Raw genomic sequence first — 21,760 nt, 5'->3', positions numbered from 1 at the left:
CTCTCTGCTCGTTGCCAATTGATCTGGTCCATGTTCTTCCCGCCCTGCCCGCTGCATCCTGACGCCCGTGCTTGTCGTTCTTTCTTTCCCGCCCATCTGCCTGGCTCAGAAACGTCCGTTTTGCTGTGTGCAGCCAGCAATCGCTGAGTCGTCCTGTTGCGCGAGGTCACTGGGCCTGGCCATTGACCTTCGTCTCTCTATCTCTCACTTGCTCTCTCTCTCTCTCTTCATCTTCTTCATCTTCTGCTTGTCTCCGTTCATGCTCCGCCTCCAGTGTGGCCCTGCCAGTGCGATCTTGTAGATGCCCCTTCATTTCCACCATTGAAAATGTCCCCAAAGACATTTATCAAGGACCTCCGCCGTATTTCGCGAACAAGCTTCCACAAGGGAGCCGCCCGGAGAGCAAAGGATGACTCCACCTCCTCCGACGTGGACGGCGACGGCCGCACCACGAACGGCACCTCGACCCTGACCCTCGACAATTGCTCTTCCAGCAGCTCCCATACCACTCCGCCCCCGTCCTTGCCGACCCTGTCATCCTCGTATCTGCCGTACTTGTGCAAAGCAGAAACGTCCAATCACCTGGGACCGCTCCCGCAGAGACCGGTTCCCATCAGCTCTCCATCGAGCCGGAGCAGTGGCGCAGTGAGTTTGCCCCTTCAGGTGCAATTGGATTTTGTGACTAACCCACCGCGTTGCAATCCAGTGTAGCAACCCCTATTTGACGAGCCCGCCGTCTAGGTCCTCGATTCCTGTCTCTCCGTTCGCGCCTCGCGTGACATCGATCTCCGAAAACTCATGGGTATGCAGGCTGAAGCGTGAAAGCATCATGGTTGTTGCGCGCAGCTGACGGTTTACTCAGGTCAATCATAAAGTTATCTTGATCTATGGTCAGATAGGTGATGCCCGAAACCCACCCGTGGATGGCTCCGTTACCCTGAACCACCTAAACGACTCGTTCCCTTCCACAACTTGGCCTGTCCGCGAATCCCATTTCAAGGCACTGTTGCACCTGGTTCCGGGCCCAAACAAAGTTAGATTAGACTTCCTGTCTAAAAAAGTCGCCAATGCCACTGCACACCAGTCAGTCATCAGTGTGAACTACTTGCCTATGATCAATTGCCCGCCACTCCACCTCGTGATCCTCCTTGCCAAGGACTCCCACGGTCAGTTTGATACCGCTGAAAGCGCTTCGAAAAAAGATAATAGCCTAGATGTCGCCGTTCGCAAATTCCGCATGGCTGCGTATCTGTGGCAAGCGTTTACGCAAGAGCAAATGTATCGCAACAACTTTGCAAGGCGTTCATTTCGGTTCGAAGAAGAGTGGCAGACCGGCACAATTAGCTCCAAGGATGCTGTCTCTCATCAAATGAGGAATGAGGCCAAAATCCACGTCATTCGCTGCGATAAAACGGTTGCGGAGCTGACAGAGCTGAGCCTTGGACGCGGTCACGCGCCAGGCCGTAACAATGAGTTGTTTGAAATTGTAAAAGCAGCCCTCGATCAACGTTTTATGCCACCGCCTGGCCAAAAGTCTTATGTCACTGCATTGATTCTCGATAACCATTTCGACAGCAAGCTTCAATCGGCCACTGGCCATGCAAGAGTTGGAACCGCAGACAATGGTCTCGAGTTAGCGGTTTTCGGCTCCCGTGGCCTACAAAGCTATCCATCTTGTATTGAGGAAGTGGTTTCGGCATTTACAGACTGCGCTCGACCCGATACCGGTCCGCTAGCGAATGGAAATAATGAATGCGGCAGTAACTGGGAGATGGCGACCGCTAGCCTCGGTGCGCATCTTCGTGAAATAGGTCGCGTGTTCGGTTGCTCTGAAAGAGAGAGTGGCATAATGAGCCATGACTACCTCCGGTTCAATAGATCATTTACGAGCTGGGAGCCGTACTGCACCAGGACCAAGGAACAGGGTTTACGTCTTTGTTTGGCCCAGGATGAAACTAGCTGGCATCGGCTGGATGCGTTGCGTTTCCGTCTGCACCCTTGCTTCCGCCATCCCAGTGACCCCCCTCCGTCTTCCAACGGCTCCATCCACGTTTGGGCAGTCGACAGCAGCAAGATCCTCCTAACGTCTATGTCTGGGGTCGCGTTTATCGAGATTTATACCGACGAAGACGACATCTGCATAGCATATTTTGACTATATGAATGGCGAGTTGGGGAATAGTAACAACGGACTCTCTAAGCAGGTCACCGTCACAGAAGACGAAATTCGCGCTCGACTCCCTGAGAATCGCAAAAAGGCAAGGAAGCTGAAACTTGTGATCGTTTCTGGCTCACTGTGCAGTCACACTGTGGAAGACGTTTCTCTTCTCAAAGCCAAGGGTTCAATAATCAAACTCCCCAATGGCCAGGCCGGGTATCGGAGCAATAACCTTGGTTTTGCGGCATCTCTAGAGGCTCCACCCCAGGATCTGATCCTAGACTCTGCTGTTATCCAGACCAAGTTGCTTACCTCGATCAAAGTCCACCACAGTCCATCTGCCGTTAATGGCATCGAGTTTTGTTATGAAGACGCGACGTCTCAGTTTTTTGGAAGCCAACCGTCTCAACCTGCAATTATCAGTGAGCATATACTTGGTAAGTGCGTGAACTTCGAGTACTCTGCGGTTTCGCTTACGATTGGCATAGATACGCGAAGGGGAGAGCTCTTAACAGGGTTTTACATTCGAGCGGCGCACAAGGTTGAAGGACTTGGGATTATTACTAGCATGGGGAAAATAAACGGCGTTTATGGCGACGCAACTGCAGGAGTTGGGTACGTTTTGTTATCTTCATCCTCCCTTGCGTCAAGATGAGTCCTGACCGGTTGTTCCAAGGCACACTTTAATCGCACCACGCGGGTACAATATTGCAGGCGTTTCAGGAAGATTTGGCGATAGCATTGACGGCCTGTCTTTGATCATCACTAGATGACGGTTAGCATTTCCCTCAAATTTCCGCATGCCCCCAACAGCTGCTCATCGCATGAATAGGACTACATGTGCAGCTTGAAGTCCCGTCGGTGATTTCGTCTGGTGCTACGATCTCGCGAATTGTTTTTCTTTGCTCGATCTACTCAGCGTATGGTAGGCTTAAATCGCAGACTCACGGGTTCTTGATATTTGCCAGTTCACCTCCTCAACGAATTATGAATTTCCAATTACCTCTTTGCGCAGTTCGGCTTAAAACAGCTTGAAAAATGGGGATGATTTAACAACTCTTTTCTCTTTTGTTTTCCTCATGCCCGCACTTCAGTGAGTTTTAACCCGAACCAGTTTCGTTCCTGAGATGTCCATCGGCGTTGTCTACAAAAAAAAAAGGGAATATTTTCGGCTGGTGACGGAGATCCGTGGGGTTACGACATCATTTGAGCATGGAGGGCCTTCCTATGGAGATATCATCTTTGAACTATGTACCATTGTGCTGCACATCGGTCCGCTGCTAATTAAATAATAACTAGAATAGATAAATAATAAATAATAAAAAAGGAGATCAGGCCATGCATCGACCTACCATGCCACATGTGAACCTTCTCCCAGAAAAAAAATCATTGAATTCAATTCAAGGAGTCAGAAAGAGAAAACCACAACAATTGAAACAATAGGTCATTCTTTTAAAAAGTTGTAATCACGTTTCTTTTGAATAGTTATGTATATAGTTATAGTATATACAAAAGGCCCCCAGGGGTCCCAACAATATCAACAAAACCAGCTGCCAGAGAAAAAGTTTTTCTCTCCTTTTATCACCCTCCGCAGTTCTTCAGAAAACTGATAAAGTAGAGAGCAGCCTCGTTCTTCACCAAAATTATTCTAATCTTCTTGCGGGGTTTACTTATCGTGGTCATCTATATTTCTCAATTCGCCGCCCGAAATGTAGCACGCACGGGTATCTATGTTGCATGGCTGGTAGGTATATTCCAAGCACCCCACCCTCAGGGTCCCGCCCGCTTGGTCATTGTCCTTGCCTACAGGGGGGAAAAGGGGGGGGGTTAGCAAACTGTTTTTAAAACTCCCGGGAGCACGGGCTCGAAAAGGTTGGGCGGGGAAGAAAGAAAGAGAAAGAAAAACGAAATCAGAGACTCACAGGCGTTGAAGATCTTATCGACGAATATCTCTTCGCACTTAAGCTTGCCATTCCCGAGCGGGTCACCCATGTTTTGCTTCTGCTTGTCGCCAGGAACCTTGCAGCCTTTGGCCCAGCCAATATTAAACCAGCTTGGGTTCGATCCGAAATACCTCTGGTAATACCACGACTTCTCATCGGATGAGATGTCCCCCCTCTCGGCAAATTTCTTGCATGCTCCCTCGGCGTTGACGGATACCCCCTCAGACACCACCGGAAACGAGAGTTTCTTCGGCCTTTCCGGCGAGCAGGACAATTTGCCTACGGTCAAGGAAGGAGAAACTTTCTCAATGGGGCATGTCTTGAAGGACGCGACTTCAGGAAGCGACGGGTGGCCTTTGCGTTTCTGGTAGTCGTTGACCATATTGTGGATGACGAGATTTGTAATGATCCTATGCAATAGAATCTGTGGATGAAAGACACGTCCGTAGCTGTACATTGCGCCGAAATACTAGATTAGCATATCGACTTCTTCTCCTTGCAGTTCAGAGTCTCAATTTATGCTACTTACCCGTCTGGCAAAAGATTAGGAACTGCGATATAATCTTCTATTGGCAATTTGTTCTCGAGGCCGAGAGAATTCCCCGTCGCTGGCTTATCTGCCTGGACGGATTTCTCATGGACAATTTTGGCTTTAGGGTCCAAAAGGAGCGTGATCTCTGCGAAGGTATTGACTGAGCCAGAAAACGTTCCCATGATGGCGTCCCCATTCGACCGCTTCCAAGGAGTTGTGCCTAAAGGATCGAATGTATTCAGCTCGTAGAACATCAGCCGAGGCCTAAAGTGATGTTAGCGATGGTGGTGCATGAGACATATTCTGTCCTATTGAGATTCACTTGCCTTGTGTTGCTCGCCTTTGTGGATTCGTCAACGCCAGGTTCGCAGTATCGGCCACCGAATTCACCAATGTAAGAATCGTAATCTACAAACCGGACATTCTTGCCAGCCCGCTTTACTGATTCTTTCTGTTGAACAGTGTTAGCTTGAAATTGGGCAAACGGAAAGGCAAACTATGTACTAACCAGCTTGTTGTTGACTGAGTCAACAAGATCGTTCATTTTCTTGCGGTTTGCCTTGGTGAGTTTAGCTTCCGGCTGAAAGATATTATACGATTTCTGCAGTGAATTAGTATTTGAATGTTAACATACTTGGGGGTGATAGTGGACTCACATAAATCCATGTTGACCACGACACTTTATCGCATTCTGAAGTTAGCTTTTCTCCAAAAAATTTGCCGTATCTAGCAGAGGCGTATCGTCAGTAGGCCCGGTATGTAACTGTAGATTCTATTATGCTCTCTTACCCGGTAACGTAGATCATGCCACTACAAACAGATATCAGTATATAAGTATAAGGCCGAATAACGGGAATATGGTCAGCTTACTCTTTGGCTAATTTAGCCTTGGCCGCTTTTAAAACGCTGTCGATTTTATCGCTAAAGGCTTTGCTGTTGATTAGCGATTGGGTGTGGTCTAGTTGACCCTGACACCCGCGGCCAAGGGCATCCCAATCAAAGGATTTAGCCCAATCGAACTTCCCGTCATCACTTTGGCTCTTCTTAAGCGCTTCGGCCTTCGCAATAGCCACCTGTGCTTTGTTAACAACCCCCCACTGGTAGATGCATTGGTTCAAGATGTTGACCAGCTCAACATCATTGCCGCCTAGGAAGTATGTGAGACCATATACACAGGGATTATTTTCAAGCAATCAAAAGGGATGTCTTACCAACTGAGAGGAGAATTGCCTGCTGGCCCGAATCTATCGAGGGTATCTGCTTCTTAAGGACGTCGTCCGATTTTGCGCCGGAGCATGATTTGAATTGAAATTTCCTATTCTTCAGATCACCTAACCTTGGATCATTATTGATCAAGTAAGGATAGGCATGATCATAGCGGCTGCACGCATAATCTTTACAAGGCAAGCACCTTTGTCAATTGTCCCGTTGCGTAAATAACCGGGAACATAGGGTAGCATACCGCCTTGCGAATTGAATACATCAAACAGGTTCCCAAGTCTGTCCCCAGCGCCAATGCCAGCCGAATAGGAATCCCCGATGGCCGCAAGTTTCTTGATCCACGAAAGGTCGGTTGGGTCAAATGGCAAAGTTTGTAAGAATGGGAATAATGGCTTGAACGGATCTTTAAAAAAGGGTAAATCTTTCAGGTCGGGGTCTTTTGCTTCAGCAGGCAAGGCAACCGCCTGCCCCAAAAACGGAACGATGCAAAGCCGACACCACCACCGCATTGTATCACACGCCAACGGGCTCTACAACACGACCAGAAAGTTTCTCGAAAGCGAAGGTAATTTCAAATGATAAAACCTGAATTCCGTCACCAAGATATATAGTCTCCTGATTCAATCAAATCTGGCCGGCTCTTCATGAAGGTCGGTAACTAAAGGCTTCCAACTATCATAACTGATCAATTCAAAACACAATCCCGGAACTATCGTCATGGAGATAAGCCACTAATCAAAACAGATCCTCAAGCTGTGGAGATTCATGTAGCATTCACCCGTTGGTCAGGTTGAGACTAAAGCCGGAGCGGTCAGATCACATCGCTTGCAACCCTTTCACCGCGGAGATGAGCCACGATTTCTCAAGTCATAGGAACATCTCGACGGAAGCAAAGCCCCAGAACCGTGCAACTCAAAATGTTATTATATCGATCATGTTGGCGTTTAGTTTTGCCGACTCCACATACGGCCAACTCCAGCCGTAAGGCGCCGAGGTTGCGGAGGCACGTTTGTCAGTTTTAACCCTGTTGGGATGCAGGTCCGGCGCAGTTATTTTGGGACTCCTGATCCCTGTAGTTTTTGGCTATTATTGTTATTATATTGTTAGATCCCGCAGCCCGGCGAACTAACTAGTTGAACCAACTTGTTAGTAAACCAACCCGAGTTCGAAGCTTGGCGACTTGGCGACAACAAACCGTGTCTGAAACAATACTTCGCCAGAGAGACTGCGCCCTCTGCACATCAAACGGGAAGGTGTGCGCATGCCGGATTGAAATAGCCGGGAATAAGGTACTGTTCCAACCGTAGCAAGCGCAATTGTATCCCAACAATTCCATACCGAGATGGAGCCTCCGTCGAAAGCACTGCTTCGGCGATATGATGGGTTTAGTCGACAGTTTATTCCTGAAACAGTTCTGTGTTGGCTTGTGAAAACGTTGAATGTGAGTCTCCTATAAAAGATTCCACATCTCATTGAGTCCAACCTGCTTTTCAGACAGCTATCGTCACACTGAAAAGGTTCAGCGGTTGATCAGAGGAGATAACGAACTGGGTGTAAACTATTATTTTGTTGTGAGTGAGTTCAACCTTTTTGTAACGATCAAATGGATGGCTTACACAAAGCTAGAGCTTAGGGCTTTTAGCCCTTGCCTCCGAAGATGCTCATTCCCTCCTTTCGAAACCTCTGCTTCGTTATCTTCACAGCTTTCCTCGTTCTCAGCGATGTGCTTCTTGCCTATGATATATCCAAGAAATTAGCTCCACAAGGACCCCTAGGTGTGACACTAGATCGTTCCGTTGCCATCAATTTTCCAAAGGAAAACGACCCGAAAGACGACACAGTCTACCGATCTTGGCTATTCAGCACCCATCTTAAGTTCAAGGACCCCGTCAGCGAAATCAGCGACGGTCAGCTCTGGCAAATAGCAAGAGATGCAGTTGACGAGATGATAAAAGATGTCGAGCAATACGGCATCAGTGCCAGGAGTGTACCAAACGCGCTGGCGGTCCTGGCATGGGACCACGAAATTATCCTCTCGTCTTCCCAGAAGGGCGGGGCTTCTTTTACATACGATTATGGGGACAGTCCCGTTCTCGAAAGCCTTCGTCTTTGTCAAGCGATTTGGAAGGACGACGGCCCCTTTGGGAATGATAAGGAGCATAGGACGGGAGCTAGTTGCGCGGAACCTATGGCGGCTCACTTATATTATGCGACTACTGGCGAACCCCTCGACACCAAAAAAGCGAGGGTTGGCACATGGACGAGGAGAAAAAAGGGATGGGAGCAGACAGATCCATGTGGGACACCTGAAAAGGTAAGAAAACGTTTTCCTTGCTATTCAATATAAGTCTGAAGTTATATGGAGCTCAAGTATGCGCTCAAAGACAAAAGACAGAGGAAACGTACTTTGTGAAATACTGACAATGTCATAGGACCTGTGGGGATGCAATCTTTTTGTCGCGGCTGAGGGCCTTACGGTATTATCCCCGGATAAAGACCCTGAAGAATATGACATAAAGACCCTGGCAGGAGGAGTGACTGCAAGCGATCAAATCCAGTTATGCGCTGTCGGGGCAAGCGAAGGTTGAGCTGGACGTTATAACATGGTACCTATTTGGTCGATTCTGGTGCAGCTTATAAAAATAATCCTTTCTTCCCTTTGCTTTTCTTTTCCCTGTTTTGGGAGTGGGGTCGGCGGTGTTGTCGCAACTGGTCGATTAATTGTGTGACATTTTGGCCCACAGTTAATATACACCTAGAAAGACATTTAGGAACCAGAACTTATGAACGCAATTTGGCTCAAGGGGGCATCTCACCTGTTAATTTGATCATTTCGGCTTGTAATCCAGCTTTAGCGCCGAAGTCCCTAAGCTGCTGTCTCATATCGGGGCCCCATTCCCCGTGCGCCATATGTTCCGAGAGGAAATGAAGCCGTCGAAGGTGAGGGGTCGAGATCTTCCAGCTTTCTAGCCACAGTCGGAGGGCCTCCAGCAGGTCTGCATCTTCCCACTCCCATTCTTCCTGGAGGTAGAGATCGTCGGTTAGCGTTAGATATTCAAGGCCTTTCGGGAGAGCGCCAGTTCGATGCCTGGTGTCCCATGCAGCTGGAGAAAAGCCCATCACGAACGGAAGCGGAACTTTCAAATCCTTTAGCATGTGAAGCTGGCTAAAGGGGTGCAGATTGCCCTTCATGTATATACGTGGGAATTCCGGGTCTGCTCGCGCCATGTCAGTGAAAGCAGAGATGGTCAGATGTGTTAAAGTGTTTCGAACATGAGATAAATCCGCTGCAATTAGATCAAAGTCGAAAGTATCTGTAACGAAATGGTCCATAAGATCATCCCGGTAATACCATTCCCAGGCAAGCTTTTCAAGTCCTGTGGTGACTGAGAGCACCTGGCCGAGATTTCCCTCCCTTATCATTAGCAACTCCAATGATTTTAACCCCGAAGGGTTTGGTAAGTTTCCCGCAGGCCAAGTAAAGTTGATCGGGTTATCAATGAGAGTCGAAATCCGTTCAACAGAGGGTAAGTAAAAGAGGGGCAGAACATCTTGTGTATTCCGGTAGGTCACGAAGCGTCGATAGTCTATACCAAGGGTGAAATACACAGAAGACACATCTCGAAGATGATTGAAGGAAGGCAGGCGACATTTGCGGTCCTCGCAGAGGGCAGAGTGGAACATGGGGCCCACCAGTTGGTTTTTCGCGGTGAAGTTTGGGCCCAGGTAGAGACCACGCATGTTTGGGAGCCGGGATAACAAGAGCGCAACAAATGCATCCATTTCCCCAGCTTGCAATTTTTGTATCCAGGAGTCACCATATGGCACATTTGTTTCCCTGATGGATTCAGCGAACTCCTCCAAATCCATCTCGGCAACTGGGAGCTTGGGGACCTCCCGGCGATAATGATGTAAACTTGTCTCGAAATCGTCTCCCAACAAGACAAGATTGCGGACAAAACTAGCAAGCAAAGGCCGACGCAGCAGACTGCGCAAAAGTGGGATTATTGTAGGCGTCTGATTGCGCGACCAGATGAACTCAATGATAGAGTAGAGGAACGGCTCAGCGAGAGCGCGCAAATGTTTGTTTATAAGGCAAATCGCGCGCAAGTCGTCAGAAGAGAGATGGGAGAGTATCATGTCCATAATCTCCACCGGGGTGTTTAACAGAGGAGACGCCATTTTTGATCTTTCTGCAGCACCGCGAATTGCTTTGATAGCTTCTGTAGGGGATGTGGTTCTTGACACATCGGCAACATTGAGGTCCCAAGATGATTCACCCAACATTAGCCCGGACTTTTGTAGGGCCGGATTGATTGCGGCCTGGTCAACTTGCCTCGTGAATTCACTCTTTGGCATCAAGATTATTTCAGTGAAAGCTGATTTCAGAAAGCCAGCTGCATGATCATAGCTATTGTTGTCTGATTGTAGCAATTTGGTATAGCTAACTTAGTTGATCCAAATTCCTCCTGTTCTTGCTGGTGAACTAACTAGTTATTTCTTCGAATTCACCAGCTCTCCGCCGATCGCTTCGAATCCTGACGCGGCCCCCCACGCCCTTACTTCAAAGCGCAATTAATTGAGCAAATCGGCAATATGCACATGCAAGTGTCCCAGCTATGCCAACGGTTCTCTCTGATGGTACGAATGTGGAACCTCTCGTGGAATCGGGCGATGTACCAACGACGAGGGATCAGCCGATGAGCCTTCTGGGGGAAGAGTGGTTGCTTCTCCCGCCCGTCTAGATAGTTTTGAGGTACTTGGACGGACGAGCTGAATGTTTGTTTGAGGTTTCGGCCGTTGGCAAGCTAGGCGGCTAGCTATCGCCAGTGGATGAGCTAACTAACTATACGAGTTCCGTGGGATCTAGCCATCATCGACTGTGTAAATTCCCCGTCAACAAGTGGACACTCTGGAGCCTCTTCATCTTCTCCTAGCCGCAGCGGAGTACTACTCCGAACCTGGCTAAACACATAGCTTCCTGCACCACGCTGCTGCTTCAAAACAGTAGCTCATACCCACCCCCCAGGTGATAGTGTCACTACATCCCGCCCCCGATGTACATACGATACATAGAAGAACAAGAGCAAAAGCCGGAAACAGAAAACCCCCCATCTCATAAACCCAACACTTCGAGACACAGACCCGCGTCCACACATATACATACACAAAGCACCACTACCCCCCTTGCTGTTTTTCTGTGGAGAACAACTCAAAAGGTGGGTGCGTCAACGACGTCGGTGGCGTTTCTCGTGGTCGTACCAGGGGGCTCATCACTCTACTCGCTACAAGGAAGTACCTTTGTCGTGTTCTGGTCGCGGGAGAGGAACCTGTAAATGAAGTGACCTTCCTTCTTGAGAGCTTCGTGGTGTGCTTGGGCGTTAGTGGGTATGTAGCTCTACAGCGCACTCTAAAGGTGCAGATGTTCCTATGTCTAACTACAGAGTTACTCCCGTATCAGAAGGGAGATTATATTAGCTTATTAGTCCTAGTGTCGCCGGCTGGTCTCCGACTTCCCCAGATTTTCTAAGAAAGGATTTGGGGGGGAAGTTCCAGCCGGGAAAAAAACCAAGGCGACGAATAATAAATAGCGGTCTGGCAAAGAAGCAATGTTCGCCGTTTGGCTCTTAAATATAAAACAATGTTGCGTACAAGGTCCCGCCCGTCCCGTAAAACTACATGCATGGCCTTCGAGAATGCTGGCGGAATCCTGGAGAATGGGGAACTCAAGATACCTGCGATCAGCAGTCCGGGTACGGAGAAGTCCTCCGAATACTCGGGTCGCGATGAGATGCCCACATATTACATACATCCACATTATCATGAATGCAGCTCTGCGCTGTTTTACCTCTCCATCGGTGCGAAGAATTACGAATTTCGTCAGACAAACAAATATCGATCCCCAACAACCCAACCACAGGATTCATCCTGGTTCTTCCCATGTGATGGGGCTAGAATACGCATCATTTCTGAAACCTGAAGCAAGATGAAAAAAAGTCCCCGTGCCTCTTGCAGGGCCACATACATACTACAAACGCGTGTGCTGGTGCAATCAATTAATTAATTGTCCCTGCGAGATCTCCTTCTGTGGCCGGGAATTCGGTGGGAGATTGGCGGAATTGCACAATGACGTCATGGCCCAACCTTCCACGGCACCCTCGCCAGGACCCCTACAAAAAAAAAAAAAAAATAAAAACAAAAAAGGGAGGGAAGAAAAAGGAACGCTCTGCAGGCTCAAGCTCGCAAATGAGAGATGAGGACGTTCGACGGGGCGCTTTTGGCTTGGGGAGCCCGGTGCAGCAGAAAAGCCAAGGACCAGATTCGAAATTTCCCCTTTTTCAAAACCATGTTTTCCAGACGCAAGATGCATGAATGGATTGGGGGAATGGATCGGATGGGACTCCATTGGGCCAATTGAGCCGTCGCAGCGGGTGGTTGCTTGGTGACATGTATACTATTTTGTTCACGACTGTTTTGTTGTGCATATCCTTCCGTACCGCCTCTGCAGATGAGCGATAATTTTGTTGATATCACCAACTATTACTTGATCTCGAAGCCCCAAAAGTGCTTGTGCAGGGATGCGGCAGCAAGGGCCACAAAGCGGAACCGAACCCATGCACCGATATGATTAAACGTGGAGGTGTCCTCCGGAGCCCGCATGGGTGCTGATATGTAGGTACACACATCACATCATTCCGCAGCACAATCGTCTATAGTTAATAAATCAGCGGCCATCATCAGTCTGCGTCGGGTTGCAAAGGGGATCCTCCCTGCACGGTTGTTCCGTTCGTCATTTAAATTATTGCAAACGGGACACCTCCCCCACTTAAATGCCGTTTGATGACGTTAAAAATGCAGTGGGTCCGACGGGCGTGCGAACCGCCCCCCTGTGATCCGTCTCGAGGTTGAGCATTTCATTATTTGGAGAAGTCGTTCGAGTCCTGGGCTTTGGGGATAATAGCTCGAGCAAGGGTGTGGACATGGATCATCGTGGACCTGTCTGCTTGAAGAAAGAGTGATCTCTCTGGGCAAGATCCGCAATTCCAGATGATGATGACATGGCTGAGTGTCCTGAGGTGGTCAATGTGTGTACATACAGAGGCGTGGGTGTGGTTTGATGATTTGCACTCGCACGGATCGCTACCGCCTGATCACAACAGATCAAGGACCGAAGATATCGACTGCAAAGATAAACGTCGATAGAATCTCGTCCACACCCCTAGACAGCAAAGCAGAGTCAGCTGCGAGCAAATCTTACCTCTGTCTCTCTCCCTCTCTGTCACGCCCACACACCCACACACGGCCTCCTCCTCCTTCTGTTTATCGGGTGCGTGTCCCCTCGGTAAGTCCAAAACTCAGGGTGCTCTACCAAATCCCATCCTTTGGAAGGCTCGGCGTGGCGACGGAAGGTCGATGACAGAGCCCAAAGTTCCCTTCACCTTCGAGACTCGCCCCTTCTCTTCGTTTGTGTCTATAACGTCACTAGCCCGTAGGAGGAGCCAACGATAATTGATACGGGATTCATTGGACGGGACCAAATCCCGCTGCAATGCCCGTGGCGGAGACAGTCGGGGCGGGGGGTGGAAGAGAATAGATCTAACGGTACCAAAGAAAGAAAGGGCTTGTCGGGCTTCTTCTCTCGTCCCGCCATAGTACCATACTGTGAGGGCTGCGAGGCGAATGTTCACGGTAGTTCTAGACGCTGCTCTCAGTGGGGGCGCTGGTGGGAGCTCATTGAAATAGGGGGGTGTTCCAGTTCGTTGTCGCGTTGTCTGCACCAAGTCAATCGCCAATATGTATCGCGTAATCTCCAAAACAGCCAGCATGCAGCATCCAGAAACACCAAAGACCACAGCACGCACCGAGTAAAAGGACCGGCAGCACAAATGCCCTTTTTCTAAGTTTTTTCTCCTGAGCGCGCGCCCGGCCGGTGATTCGCTGCGGGTTTTAGAGTTGCGTGTGGCGTCATCCAAAATCCGCTAGTGTGCCAAGCTTTCTCCATGACATCATCGCGCGCCGCACTTCGGATGGCAGCGACGGGACGGCGACGGCGAGGCAGATGCAGGCACAAGCAGCAGCAGTGGCAGTAAGCGAAAAGGCGCTCTGTTTGTGACGGGAAGCCGCGCAGTCATGTCGGCGGGCACCCATGCCGCATGCAGATTGATTCGATTTATTAGATGTCGACGGGCACCTGGGCCTGGGTTCAACATGGATCCAGAAGGGAGGACAGATTGTCAAACTAGTGCGTTGCAGATGGGCGCGCGGCAGGCCAATGAGCGCCGTCCAAGCCATCACTGAGCCCACCAGGCTGGGGTTGAGTTACGTCAAAGCTCTCGCGCTGCGCTTTTTGCTTTTTCCCTTGTGCTTGTCGAGTCCCGCCCGCGCTGGGCGCCAATGAGAGCGGCGCCCCGGCGTCCTCCATCGGATTGGGAGCAGATTACTCAGACGCGCGTCATAAGCCCTGCTGCCCCCAGAGTCTCTTTGAAGTCAATTGTGTGAAGAGAAGGAAAAAGGTGCGGTGATTGAGTTACGCTGAGATCTCTGCGGTGGGGACGGCAGATGGTCCAAAAAGGAACCTTCGCGGTAGCTGCATTCAGTGACGCCATCGCCATTGCCGCCCCCCTCCCTCGTAGTCCTATACTATATATTCGCTGCAGCACTGCTCGTCCGGCCTACAGAGGTCGATTGTAAAAAATCTACTTTGTCTCTTTTTACGCTCCATCAGCTTCCAACTTCTCACATACTTCTTTTTCTGGCGTCAGTTGCTTCTCACTCTGTTGCTCCATGATCCGGCGCTCTGCTGGGCCTCCATCGCGTATCACGTTACCCACCGCCTCAACGGCACCTTAGACACCATCACGAGCTCCAATCCCTCTTCCCTTCATCCTTGTACATTCCATCTTTCGAATCTGCTGCGTCTCCTCTCTCTGCACGGCAACCTTGGTGTTCAATTGATGTTTGTGCGTCCCTGACAGCGTTTCTTCACACTCGTTTGACAAGACACTCGCGCTCTCGGCTCCTGCGCCAAAATGTTCCGCCATCGGTATGTCCATGAAAGAAGACGCATGAGGAAGACAGGAAATGAGAGAAATCCTGGCGCGCTGTCGAAAGGCCCATTGGCGTGGAGTTGTTGGTTAGCGTCCTGTCGCAGACAGCAATAGCTGACTCGTTGTTCCAACCTTACAGGAAGAGTTCCCAAAAGCCCCCCGAGGAGTTCTACAACGATTTCAAGCAAAACTTTCCCCAGCTCTGCTCAGAGAGCTCGTCCGCACTGGCGCATGATCCCCAAGATCACAGTAGCCTAGCCGATCCCGTCATTGGCCAGACTCTCACCCAGAGGTTGGTTCCTCCCTATCCAGGGGGTGAGTGTAGATTTCGATGAGCGCCAGTCTTTTTTTTCCACTATAAGCGTCCATCGGCTCTGGCTGACTTCTGCTTCACAGGCCAATAATGGACATGAAAGATAAAAAGGAGCACGATGCGATTGTAAAGGTTTCCCCGGACCAATGGGGCTTCACACCATCCTTAATGGACCCCAATTCATTCGCCTTTTCCACTTTTGCGAGCCAGCCATCGGAATACTATGCAGCAACTCCCACAGCAAATGGACTGCCCAATTCAACCCACCCCGGCGACATGCAAACCCCAAACATGGCCGTGAATCTGCTCACGCCACTTGGGATCCCCCACTCGACTTCGGCCGACCCAACAATGCCCCATTCCGCCATTGACCTGGGCCCGTTCCAACATCCTTTTCTTGCGAACCAAGCACACGGAGTAGATCCTTTTGGCCATGTCCAGGGCTTTGCCCCAAGCACCTTTCTTCGCCGCGACCCAGACTATACTGCGCTAACCCGATCTCTCGAAGAACCCGCATTCGGGAACCTCAGTTTGGGCAACGGGTCTCTTGGGCTGGTTCCGGGCCGTCTGACTGACTCTGCTGATGGGTTGGACGGCCATCACAACGACAAGTGAGTTTTGCTGTTGCGACAGATTGACATGTAGAAATCGCATATGCTAACGGACCTCCACCCATAGCTTCCGATTTCGGGTCACACTTCGCGCATCGACTGCAATGGTGAAAGATCCAGATGAAATCCCGGTCACATATTTAAACAAAGGCCAGGCGTACACAGTCAATGTGGTTGATACTGCTCCCATGGCGTCGGGTTCGCAACCACTGAGATATCGTACCTATATTCGCGTTTCCTTCGAGGAAGAAGAACAGCGCTCCAAGCCAGGCAACTGTTGGCAATTATGGAAAGAAGGTCGAGGAACAAACGAAGCACACCAACGTGATGGCAAGCTTCTAGCGGTCGAACACGTCGATCCTAATCAAGGTGGAGTTGGAGACGGTCGACACCCGCGCGTTCAGTTGGAGAAGGCAAATTTCGATGGGTTTTCAGTCGTTTGGGTACCCAACAGAACCACGGGAAGCTCAGAGTGCGCTATTTCGGTCCGGTTTAACTTTCTATCTACAGACTTCAGTCATTCCAAGGGTGTCAAGGGGATTCCAGTAAGGCTGTGCGCGAAGACGGAAGTTGTCGCAACCAATAGCCCGGAGCTTCCCCTTGGAAACACACCCGAAGTCTGCTACTGCAAAGTGAAATTATTCAGAGATCATGGAGCGGAAAGAAAACTGTCAAATGATGTTGCTCACGTCAAGAAATTGATGGAGAAAATTAAACAACAAATCACCCAAGCTGAGATCGGTTCCGCGAATTTTGATAAGCGGAAAAGAAGCTGCTCTATCAGTTCGAAGGGAATGCCCAAGTCAATGAAACTTGGGAAGCACAAGCGCCCTTGGTCGATCGGATCGCAAGATGGAGTCAAATCGACTCTCGAGGAAGATTTGCAGCTCAAGTTGGCAAGCTTAAATGATATGTTTTCGTCGACCCAGCCTATCAGTATCCTCAATCTAAAAGGCGATCCTCAAGACGATCCAGATTTATTCCCAGTTCAGCTTGACACAACGATTGATGAGAACTTTTCAAACCACATGAACTTCGATTCTACGCACTCGAATGACGGTGCATCCACATCGAATGCCTTTTCTCCTTCTACTGGGTAACCAGTCCCCCTAGCTCATCCCACCACTCTTTCGATGTGAAGGGTACCAATTTCATGGACGGCTCGTACTCTGCGTCCAGACATGGGTCGCTAGATTGGTCAACTGCCTCGCAAAGTGGCGACACCACGAAGCACGGCCAGTACATGAATCAGCCGACCAGAATTCCACGCATCTCGGCGAATGGCAACGATTCAAACGACTGGATTGAGGCGATGGGAGTCGATGGTTCATATCAGCCCCCGAATGAGACTCCAAAAAAGCCCAGTATGTCTTCATACGCCTCATTGGATTACTTTTGGTACTGATTGGCTAACCTTTTCCTCCTTCGCTTCTACAGAATGTTGCTTTTATGTACGAGCTCGCCAGAGCATGGGACAGGAAGTTGAAGATTACTACCATGCTGTCTACCTCACCGATCGCTCTGCTAGTGCGTTGGTGGAAACCGTTGCTAGAAAATGTCGATTCGACCCAGCACGGATCGCGCGGGCCCTTGTTGTTCGTAACAATGGGTTCCATGTCGTCTTGGATGATGATGTTGTGCGGGAAGTGCCTGAGGGTCAGGATATGACGGTGGAATTTTCGGAACTGGATGAATCGGGGTCAAATATGGACCTCGACGATCCAAAATCTCCGACGACGGTGACCAATATCGAAATGCGGTTCTTTTTGACTTGAAAACAAGGAGGCCAAATGAAGCGCAGTTTCTTTAGACCTTTAGCGAGCGGAAGCGACTTTCTTCAAAATACCCCCTTTTTTCGATTTCCTTTCCCGCCTCCAAATGAGGCACGATTTTCTACTACAGTTACGCTTTCCTTCAGGAACAATTACGTTCTTAAAATCTTTGGCCGGGTTGAATAGAACGGGGAAAAGAGAGCCTGGCAGTTTCGTGTTGAGTTCGGTCTTGCTCTCCCTTTCTCTCCTCGTGTCTTCCCCGTTTTCCAAAGCATCGACGAAAAAATATGGAAAGGACCAGGGAAAAAGTGCTATAGATAACGAATTCAATGATTGCATCGGCCTTGTTTTACCGCTTTCCTCATTCCTTTTTATGACCTGACCTGATTACAACTTTTCTCACTTCTTCTGTTTTCTCATTATCTGGAGGAATGGATGCCGTGCATATCCTGACTGGAAGCCCGCCCTCCTCATTTGTGCATTGATTCCCTTGAAACTTCTTGGGAAAATAAAATATAAACAAAATTTGAACACTCCATCTACCTGGAGAAATCTGACGGCAGCCTGGCCTATGTCTTCATCCTGAATTGATTACCTTCTCTTCCTATTCTTGTTCGTGTCCTTTTCGTACTCCTTTGGTGGCTGATATCGATTCTTTTCAAAAGATACCACCCCCAGTTATTAGTTTTGATCATGGTTTGGTACTCGATCTCTTTCCTGCTTCTTCGTTTCGAAACAAGGCCGTACATGCACCTACATACAAGAGCTCTCTAAGCAATTTTTATGGACTTTCCGGATTAAGTGAATGATTGTTTGGACAGGAGGGAATATAGCCAAAGTAAATGGCGAAACCGAGACACGATCGTACGGCATGAGCCTGGACGATGAAAGATGACGATGTCGCCTACGTGTGCCGCATGTAATTTTAACCTACTTAGAGTGCTCCTTTTTTGATTTTTTTTTTCCTAGGGTTTTCTTTTTCTTTTCGTTTTTCTTTTCTCCTTTTTCCTTTTTTTTTTTGCAAATTCTTCTTCTACATTAGACAAGTCTTCTTTTCCTTCAGCGATTTCTATTTTGCGGCGGCGTTTGCAGTGTGTCTTTTTGTACTCTCGCGCAAATGATGTATATTAGCATCCTGCGGAGGAACATAATTCTATTTCTTAGCCTTTCTTTTTGAGATTTTTGGACGCAAGGCAGCGGTGTAGCAGCAGTGATAATGAATATTTATATGAAGTGGTATTAATATTCAAACTAGTAGGTGCTTAAATGTATATTCCATGTAGCAATTGCAGCGGTATATTTTGCAGGCGAATGCAGCGCTTGTTTTTATCAAAGACGGCTAAGACTCTCGCTCCTGGCTCCTTGTGGACGCTGGCCTGTCTGCCTGGCTAGGTGCTTCGGCCCATCAATATAAGGGAGTAGCGGTTGTGCGTTTATTGTAAAGCAGTTGATATCTGTCTTGACTAGGAAAAGGGAAATTAGCTGCTTGATCCAGTTCCTGATTACTCCCAGGTTGCACCATACCTATAACCTGAGCGCCCCTCTTCCATTGAGACCTGAGTGGTTTTCTAGGACGCCTCTGACAATATTGGTAGGATATAGGTTTGCAAAGCCAGCGTAGGACAGCCCTAGCGATATTGTATCGAGTTCGCTGTAAATCATTTCCACAAGCTAGAAACAAGCATCATCTAGTGCTCTGCATGGTGAGAAGAGGACATAATGATTTAGCATCATCATTCCAATCTCACCAAATTCATTCTTCGCAGCATTAGCCGCTATTCACCCTCGAATCTCGTATGTGTCGCTCAGTTGGCCTCACCAATCCAGCATTTCCTATTTTGGAAGTCCCATGACCTCCGATGCCCTGAGTATCAGATACTGTACCGTACCGTATGTAAGCTCTCCCTTACCGAGATGAAAAGGGCAGGCTAACAGTGCAGTATCTGTTATAATGGAGGAAAGCCTTGATCTTCTTTTACATTCTTTCGGATCAGATCATATTTTTGTAGATCCATGCTGTGCACAATGGAGATCAGAAGATGCGATTTTTTCCGACAATTTTAGCCCTGTGGGAGCATAAGGTCAAGAGGTATAGAACGATAGCAAGATATCCCTCGATTAATGGATATGTCGTCTGATTATCAGCGAGTGTATTGCGCATATCATCAGGGACAGTGAGGTATGAAGAGCTCTCAAGCCATGAATACATGTATCATCTAGAGTCCTCAAGGATATATAAATTATGAGAATAGGAATTGAGGTTATGCCAGTACTATTATAAAAGTACCGCAAAATAGTATCGACAGGGTGCCATTGCAGTATCAAATGGTGCTAAATACATGAAGAAATAATCTACAGGACAATGTCTTTTGAAATCTCCTCGCTCTCCAGCAAGCCAAAATCCTTAGCGTGAGGAGAAAGAATAATCCGTTCCGATCCTGAACGTTTTCGTCTCAGCCTTGCACAAAGCCACCGATGGTCTCCCACAGACCATCAATGGAACATTCACATCCATCATTAGGAACCAGGAGAGGACTAGCGTGAGCAAATAGAACATATCCAATGACGTATGTGGTGTTGAGAAGCCATGTGGTTGTGAAGTTTTAAGCGCCCTTAGCGGATACGCTAAATTTAAGCTCCCGCTTTTGACATGAGCTTATTTGAATGACACCAAGAGGAAGATGGAGTAGATGGGAGTAGCAAGTGCTTTCGGCCGTAATTTGGGCTTCGAGAACGGGTGGTATTGCGAGACATAAGCTGCAAATGGTAAGGGGGAGACCCTTGCGCTAGTTACAAGAAGTAGCACGATGCAAAAACGTCTGGTCTCGATGGCATGAAACCGAGGAAGGTGTAAGTCGTCCTGGCCACTTCCAGGCGGGAAAGGCATCGTTTCAAAGGGCAGATCAATCTCCAATTCATCGTAGAATGGTAGTTAGCGCCCGGAAAATGCGAACAGTAATTCCCGTCGGAGAGGGCGACAGCAAGCCGTAAGAATTGAACAGAACACCTAAACGGGTGCAGGCTATCGTTAGCCTCCTTATATCAGGTCAATATCCCCGTAGATAGCTAGGATCAAAAGGATAATAGCTCAAAAGCTCACTGCAGTTATTCCAAATGCATTCCTATTTCTCCGCTGCCGAATAATTCTCTTCCTAGGTACAATTGAAGATGATAGAAGCGGAATAGATTGCTCTAATGCCAATCAGAACTTGTAAGCCTCTGTAGAGACAGCTTGGGAGGCAAAAGAGCACCGAATGCACCGCTGAAGGGGCTCCTGTACTTGATAGTCGCCAAAGGGACAATGTAGAGTTCCCTCGGAGATCACAGCAAGTCACCTGCTCCTGCCCTGATCCGGGAAAGCATATCAAAACACGCCGAATCAGGAATAGGGCCCCAAATCAGCTCTCGCTTAGCGATAGCGTGATCCCCTCACACTATAAATACCCCCTCCTCTCCTCCCTTCCTCCCCTTCCTTTCTTTCTTTCAAACATTCACACGGATCCATTCTGCTCAAGAAGTTCCAACGTTTCATTGCTCCAAGGACATCATCAATATTCCTCAAGCAACTTCAAATCCTCAATTCCAACCGTCAACATGAACCACAAGCTCGCTGTGGCCATCTTGGCTTTCACTACCATGGCAGTCAATGCTGGTAAGCAACCAACACAACATGTTGCTTCTGATAATGTACTGACTTGATATCAGGTAACTTTCCAAACAAAATGGACAATATCGGAAAAGGTGGTCTCGTCGTCCGCGAAGGCAAGTCAATCCAATGTTGTCAACAAACAACATCCTAACTTGTTATTAGATCCAATGGCCGTTACCGTGACTGTGACCAACTGTGATACCGTTCCAGTCAAGCCTTCCACCACCAGCAAGGAAACCTCAACCCCGGTTACTGAGGTTCCAGTTCCAAGTGGATCTACCACTATTAGCGAAATCGTCCCGACCGTTAGTGAGAGCACTGTGACCAAGATCACTCCGACCACTAGCATTGTCGAAACTTCGTCCTCCTCTACCAGCAAGGAGACCACCAAGACTATTTCCACCACCCCGGTCATCAGCAAGACCCCGGTTCCAACTAGTGGTGCAGACAAGGCAATGTCTGTCTCTGGAGTCTTCTTCGGCGCTATCGTCATGGCCGTCTTCAACATCTTTAGT

The 21,760-nt window shown here is 48.7% G+C and overlaps 9 protein-coding genes across 9 annotated transcripts; 6 read left to right on the top strand and 3 right to left on the bottom strand.

Moving 5' to 3' along the window:
• Positions 1-327: 327 nt before the first annotated feature.
• On the top strand, positions 328-2,812 carry UREG_07478 (uncharacterized protein; the record flags this gene model as incomplete). Its single annotated transcript, XM_002582659.1, has 3 exons — positions 328-645; positions 863-2,594; positions 2,646-2,812. The coding sequence occupies 3 exons, from the start codon at positions 328-330 to the stop codon at positions 2,810-2,812; spliced, it is 2,217 nt and encodes a 738-aa protein (XP_002582705.1).
• A 1,172-nt stretch (positions 2,813-3,984) lies between these two features.
• On the bottom strand, positions 3,985-6,362 carry UREG_07477 (uncharacterized protein; the record flags this gene model as incomplete). Its single annotated transcript, XM_002582658.1, has 9 exons — positions 3,985-4,510; positions 4,630-4,896; positions 5,049-5,083; positions 5,141-5,233; positions 5,289-5,358; positions 5,422-5,442; positions 5,503-5,779; positions 5,844-6,026; positions 6,095-6,362. 9 exons carry the CDS (start codon positions 6,360-6,362, stop codon positions 3,985-3,987), a joined length of 1,740 nt encoding a protein of 579 aa, XP_002582704.1.
• A 1,148-nt stretch (positions 6,363-7,510) lies between these two features.
• UREG_07476 (uncharacterized protein) lies at positions 7,511-8,441 on the top strand (the record flags this gene model as incomplete). Its single annotated transcript, XM_002582657.1, has 2 exons — positions 7,511-8,167; positions 8,286-8,441. The coding sequence occupies 2 exons, from the start codon at positions 7,511-7,513 to the stop codon at positions 8,439-8,441; spliced, it is 813 nt and encodes a 270-aa protein (XP_002582703.1).
• Positions 8,442-8,652: 211 nt separating this feature from the next.
• UREG_07475 (uncharacterized protein) lies at positions 8,653-10,035 on the bottom strand (the record flags this gene model as incomplete). Its single annotated transcript, XM_002582656.1, has 1 exon — positions 8,653-10,035. The coding sequence occupies one exon, from the start codon at positions 10,033-10,035 to the stop codon at positions 8,653-8,655; it is 1,383 nt and encodes a 460-aa protein (XP_002582702.1).
• A 1,459-nt stretch (positions 10,036-11,494) lies between these two features.
• UREG_07474 (uncharacterized protein) lies at positions 11,495-11,833 on the top strand (the record flags this gene model as incomplete). The annotated part of the gene is made up of 1 exon (XM_002582655.1): positions 11,495-11,833. The coding sequence occupies one exon, from the start codon at positions 11,495-11,497 to the stop codon at positions 11,831-11,833; it is 339 nt and encodes a 112-aa protein (XP_002582701.1).
• Positions 11,834-11,979: 146 nt separating this feature from the next.
• Positions 11,980-12,225, top strand: UREG_07473 (uncharacterized protein; the record flags this gene model as incomplete). The annotated part of the gene is made up of 1 exon (XM_002582654.1): positions 11,980-12,225. The coding sequence occupies one exon, from the start codon at positions 11,980-11,982 to the stop codon at positions 12,223-12,225; it is 246 nt and encodes an 81-aa protein (XP_002582700.1).
• A 983-nt stretch (positions 12,226-13,208) lies between these two features.
• On the bottom strand, positions 13,209-13,985 carry UREG_07472 (uncharacterized protein; the record flags this gene model as incomplete). The annotated part of the gene is made up of 2 exons (XM_002582653.1): positions 13,209-13,791; positions 13,876-13,985. 2 exons carry the CDS (start codon positions 13,983-13,985, stop codon positions 13,209-13,211), a joined length of 693 nt encoding a protein of 230 aa, XP_002582699.1.
• An 897-nt stretch (positions 13,986-14,882) lies between these two features.
• UREG_07471 (uncharacterized protein) lies at positions 14,883-17,599 on the top strand (the record flags this gene model as incomplete). Its single annotated transcript, XM_002582652.1, is given in 6 exon segments — positions 14,883-14,896; positions 15,040-15,192; positions 15,297-15,824; positions 15,892-16,920; positions 16,938-17,188; positions 17,262-17,599. 6 exon segments carry the CDS (start codon positions 14,883-14,885, stop codon positions 17,597-17,599), a joined length of 2,313 nt encoding a protein of 770 aa, XP_002582698.1.
• Positions 17,600-21,190: 3,591 nt separating this feature from the next.
• On the top strand, positions 21,191-21,396 carry UREG_07470 (uncharacterized protein; the record flags this gene model as incomplete). The annotated part of the gene is made up of 2 exons (XM_002582651.1): positions 21,191-21,248; positions 21,302-21,396. The coding sequence occupies 2 exons, from the start codon at positions 21,191-21,193 to the stop codon at positions 21,394-21,396; spliced, it is 153 nt and encodes a 50-aa protein (XP_002582697.1).
• Positions 21,397-21,760: the final 364 nt, after the last annotated feature.

This window comes from Uncinocarpus reesii, genomic scaffold (genome assembly GCF_000003515.1).
Source record: "Uncinocarpus reesii 1704 scaffold_5 genomic scaffold, whole genome shotgun sequence".
NCBI classification, from domain to species: Eukaryota; Fungi; Ascomycota; class Eurotiomycetes; order Onygenales; family Onygenaceae; genus Uncinocarpus; species Uncinocarpus reesii.
Note: the sequence above shows the minus strand (reverse complement) of the source record. Positions and strands in the feature narration are given on the sequence as shown.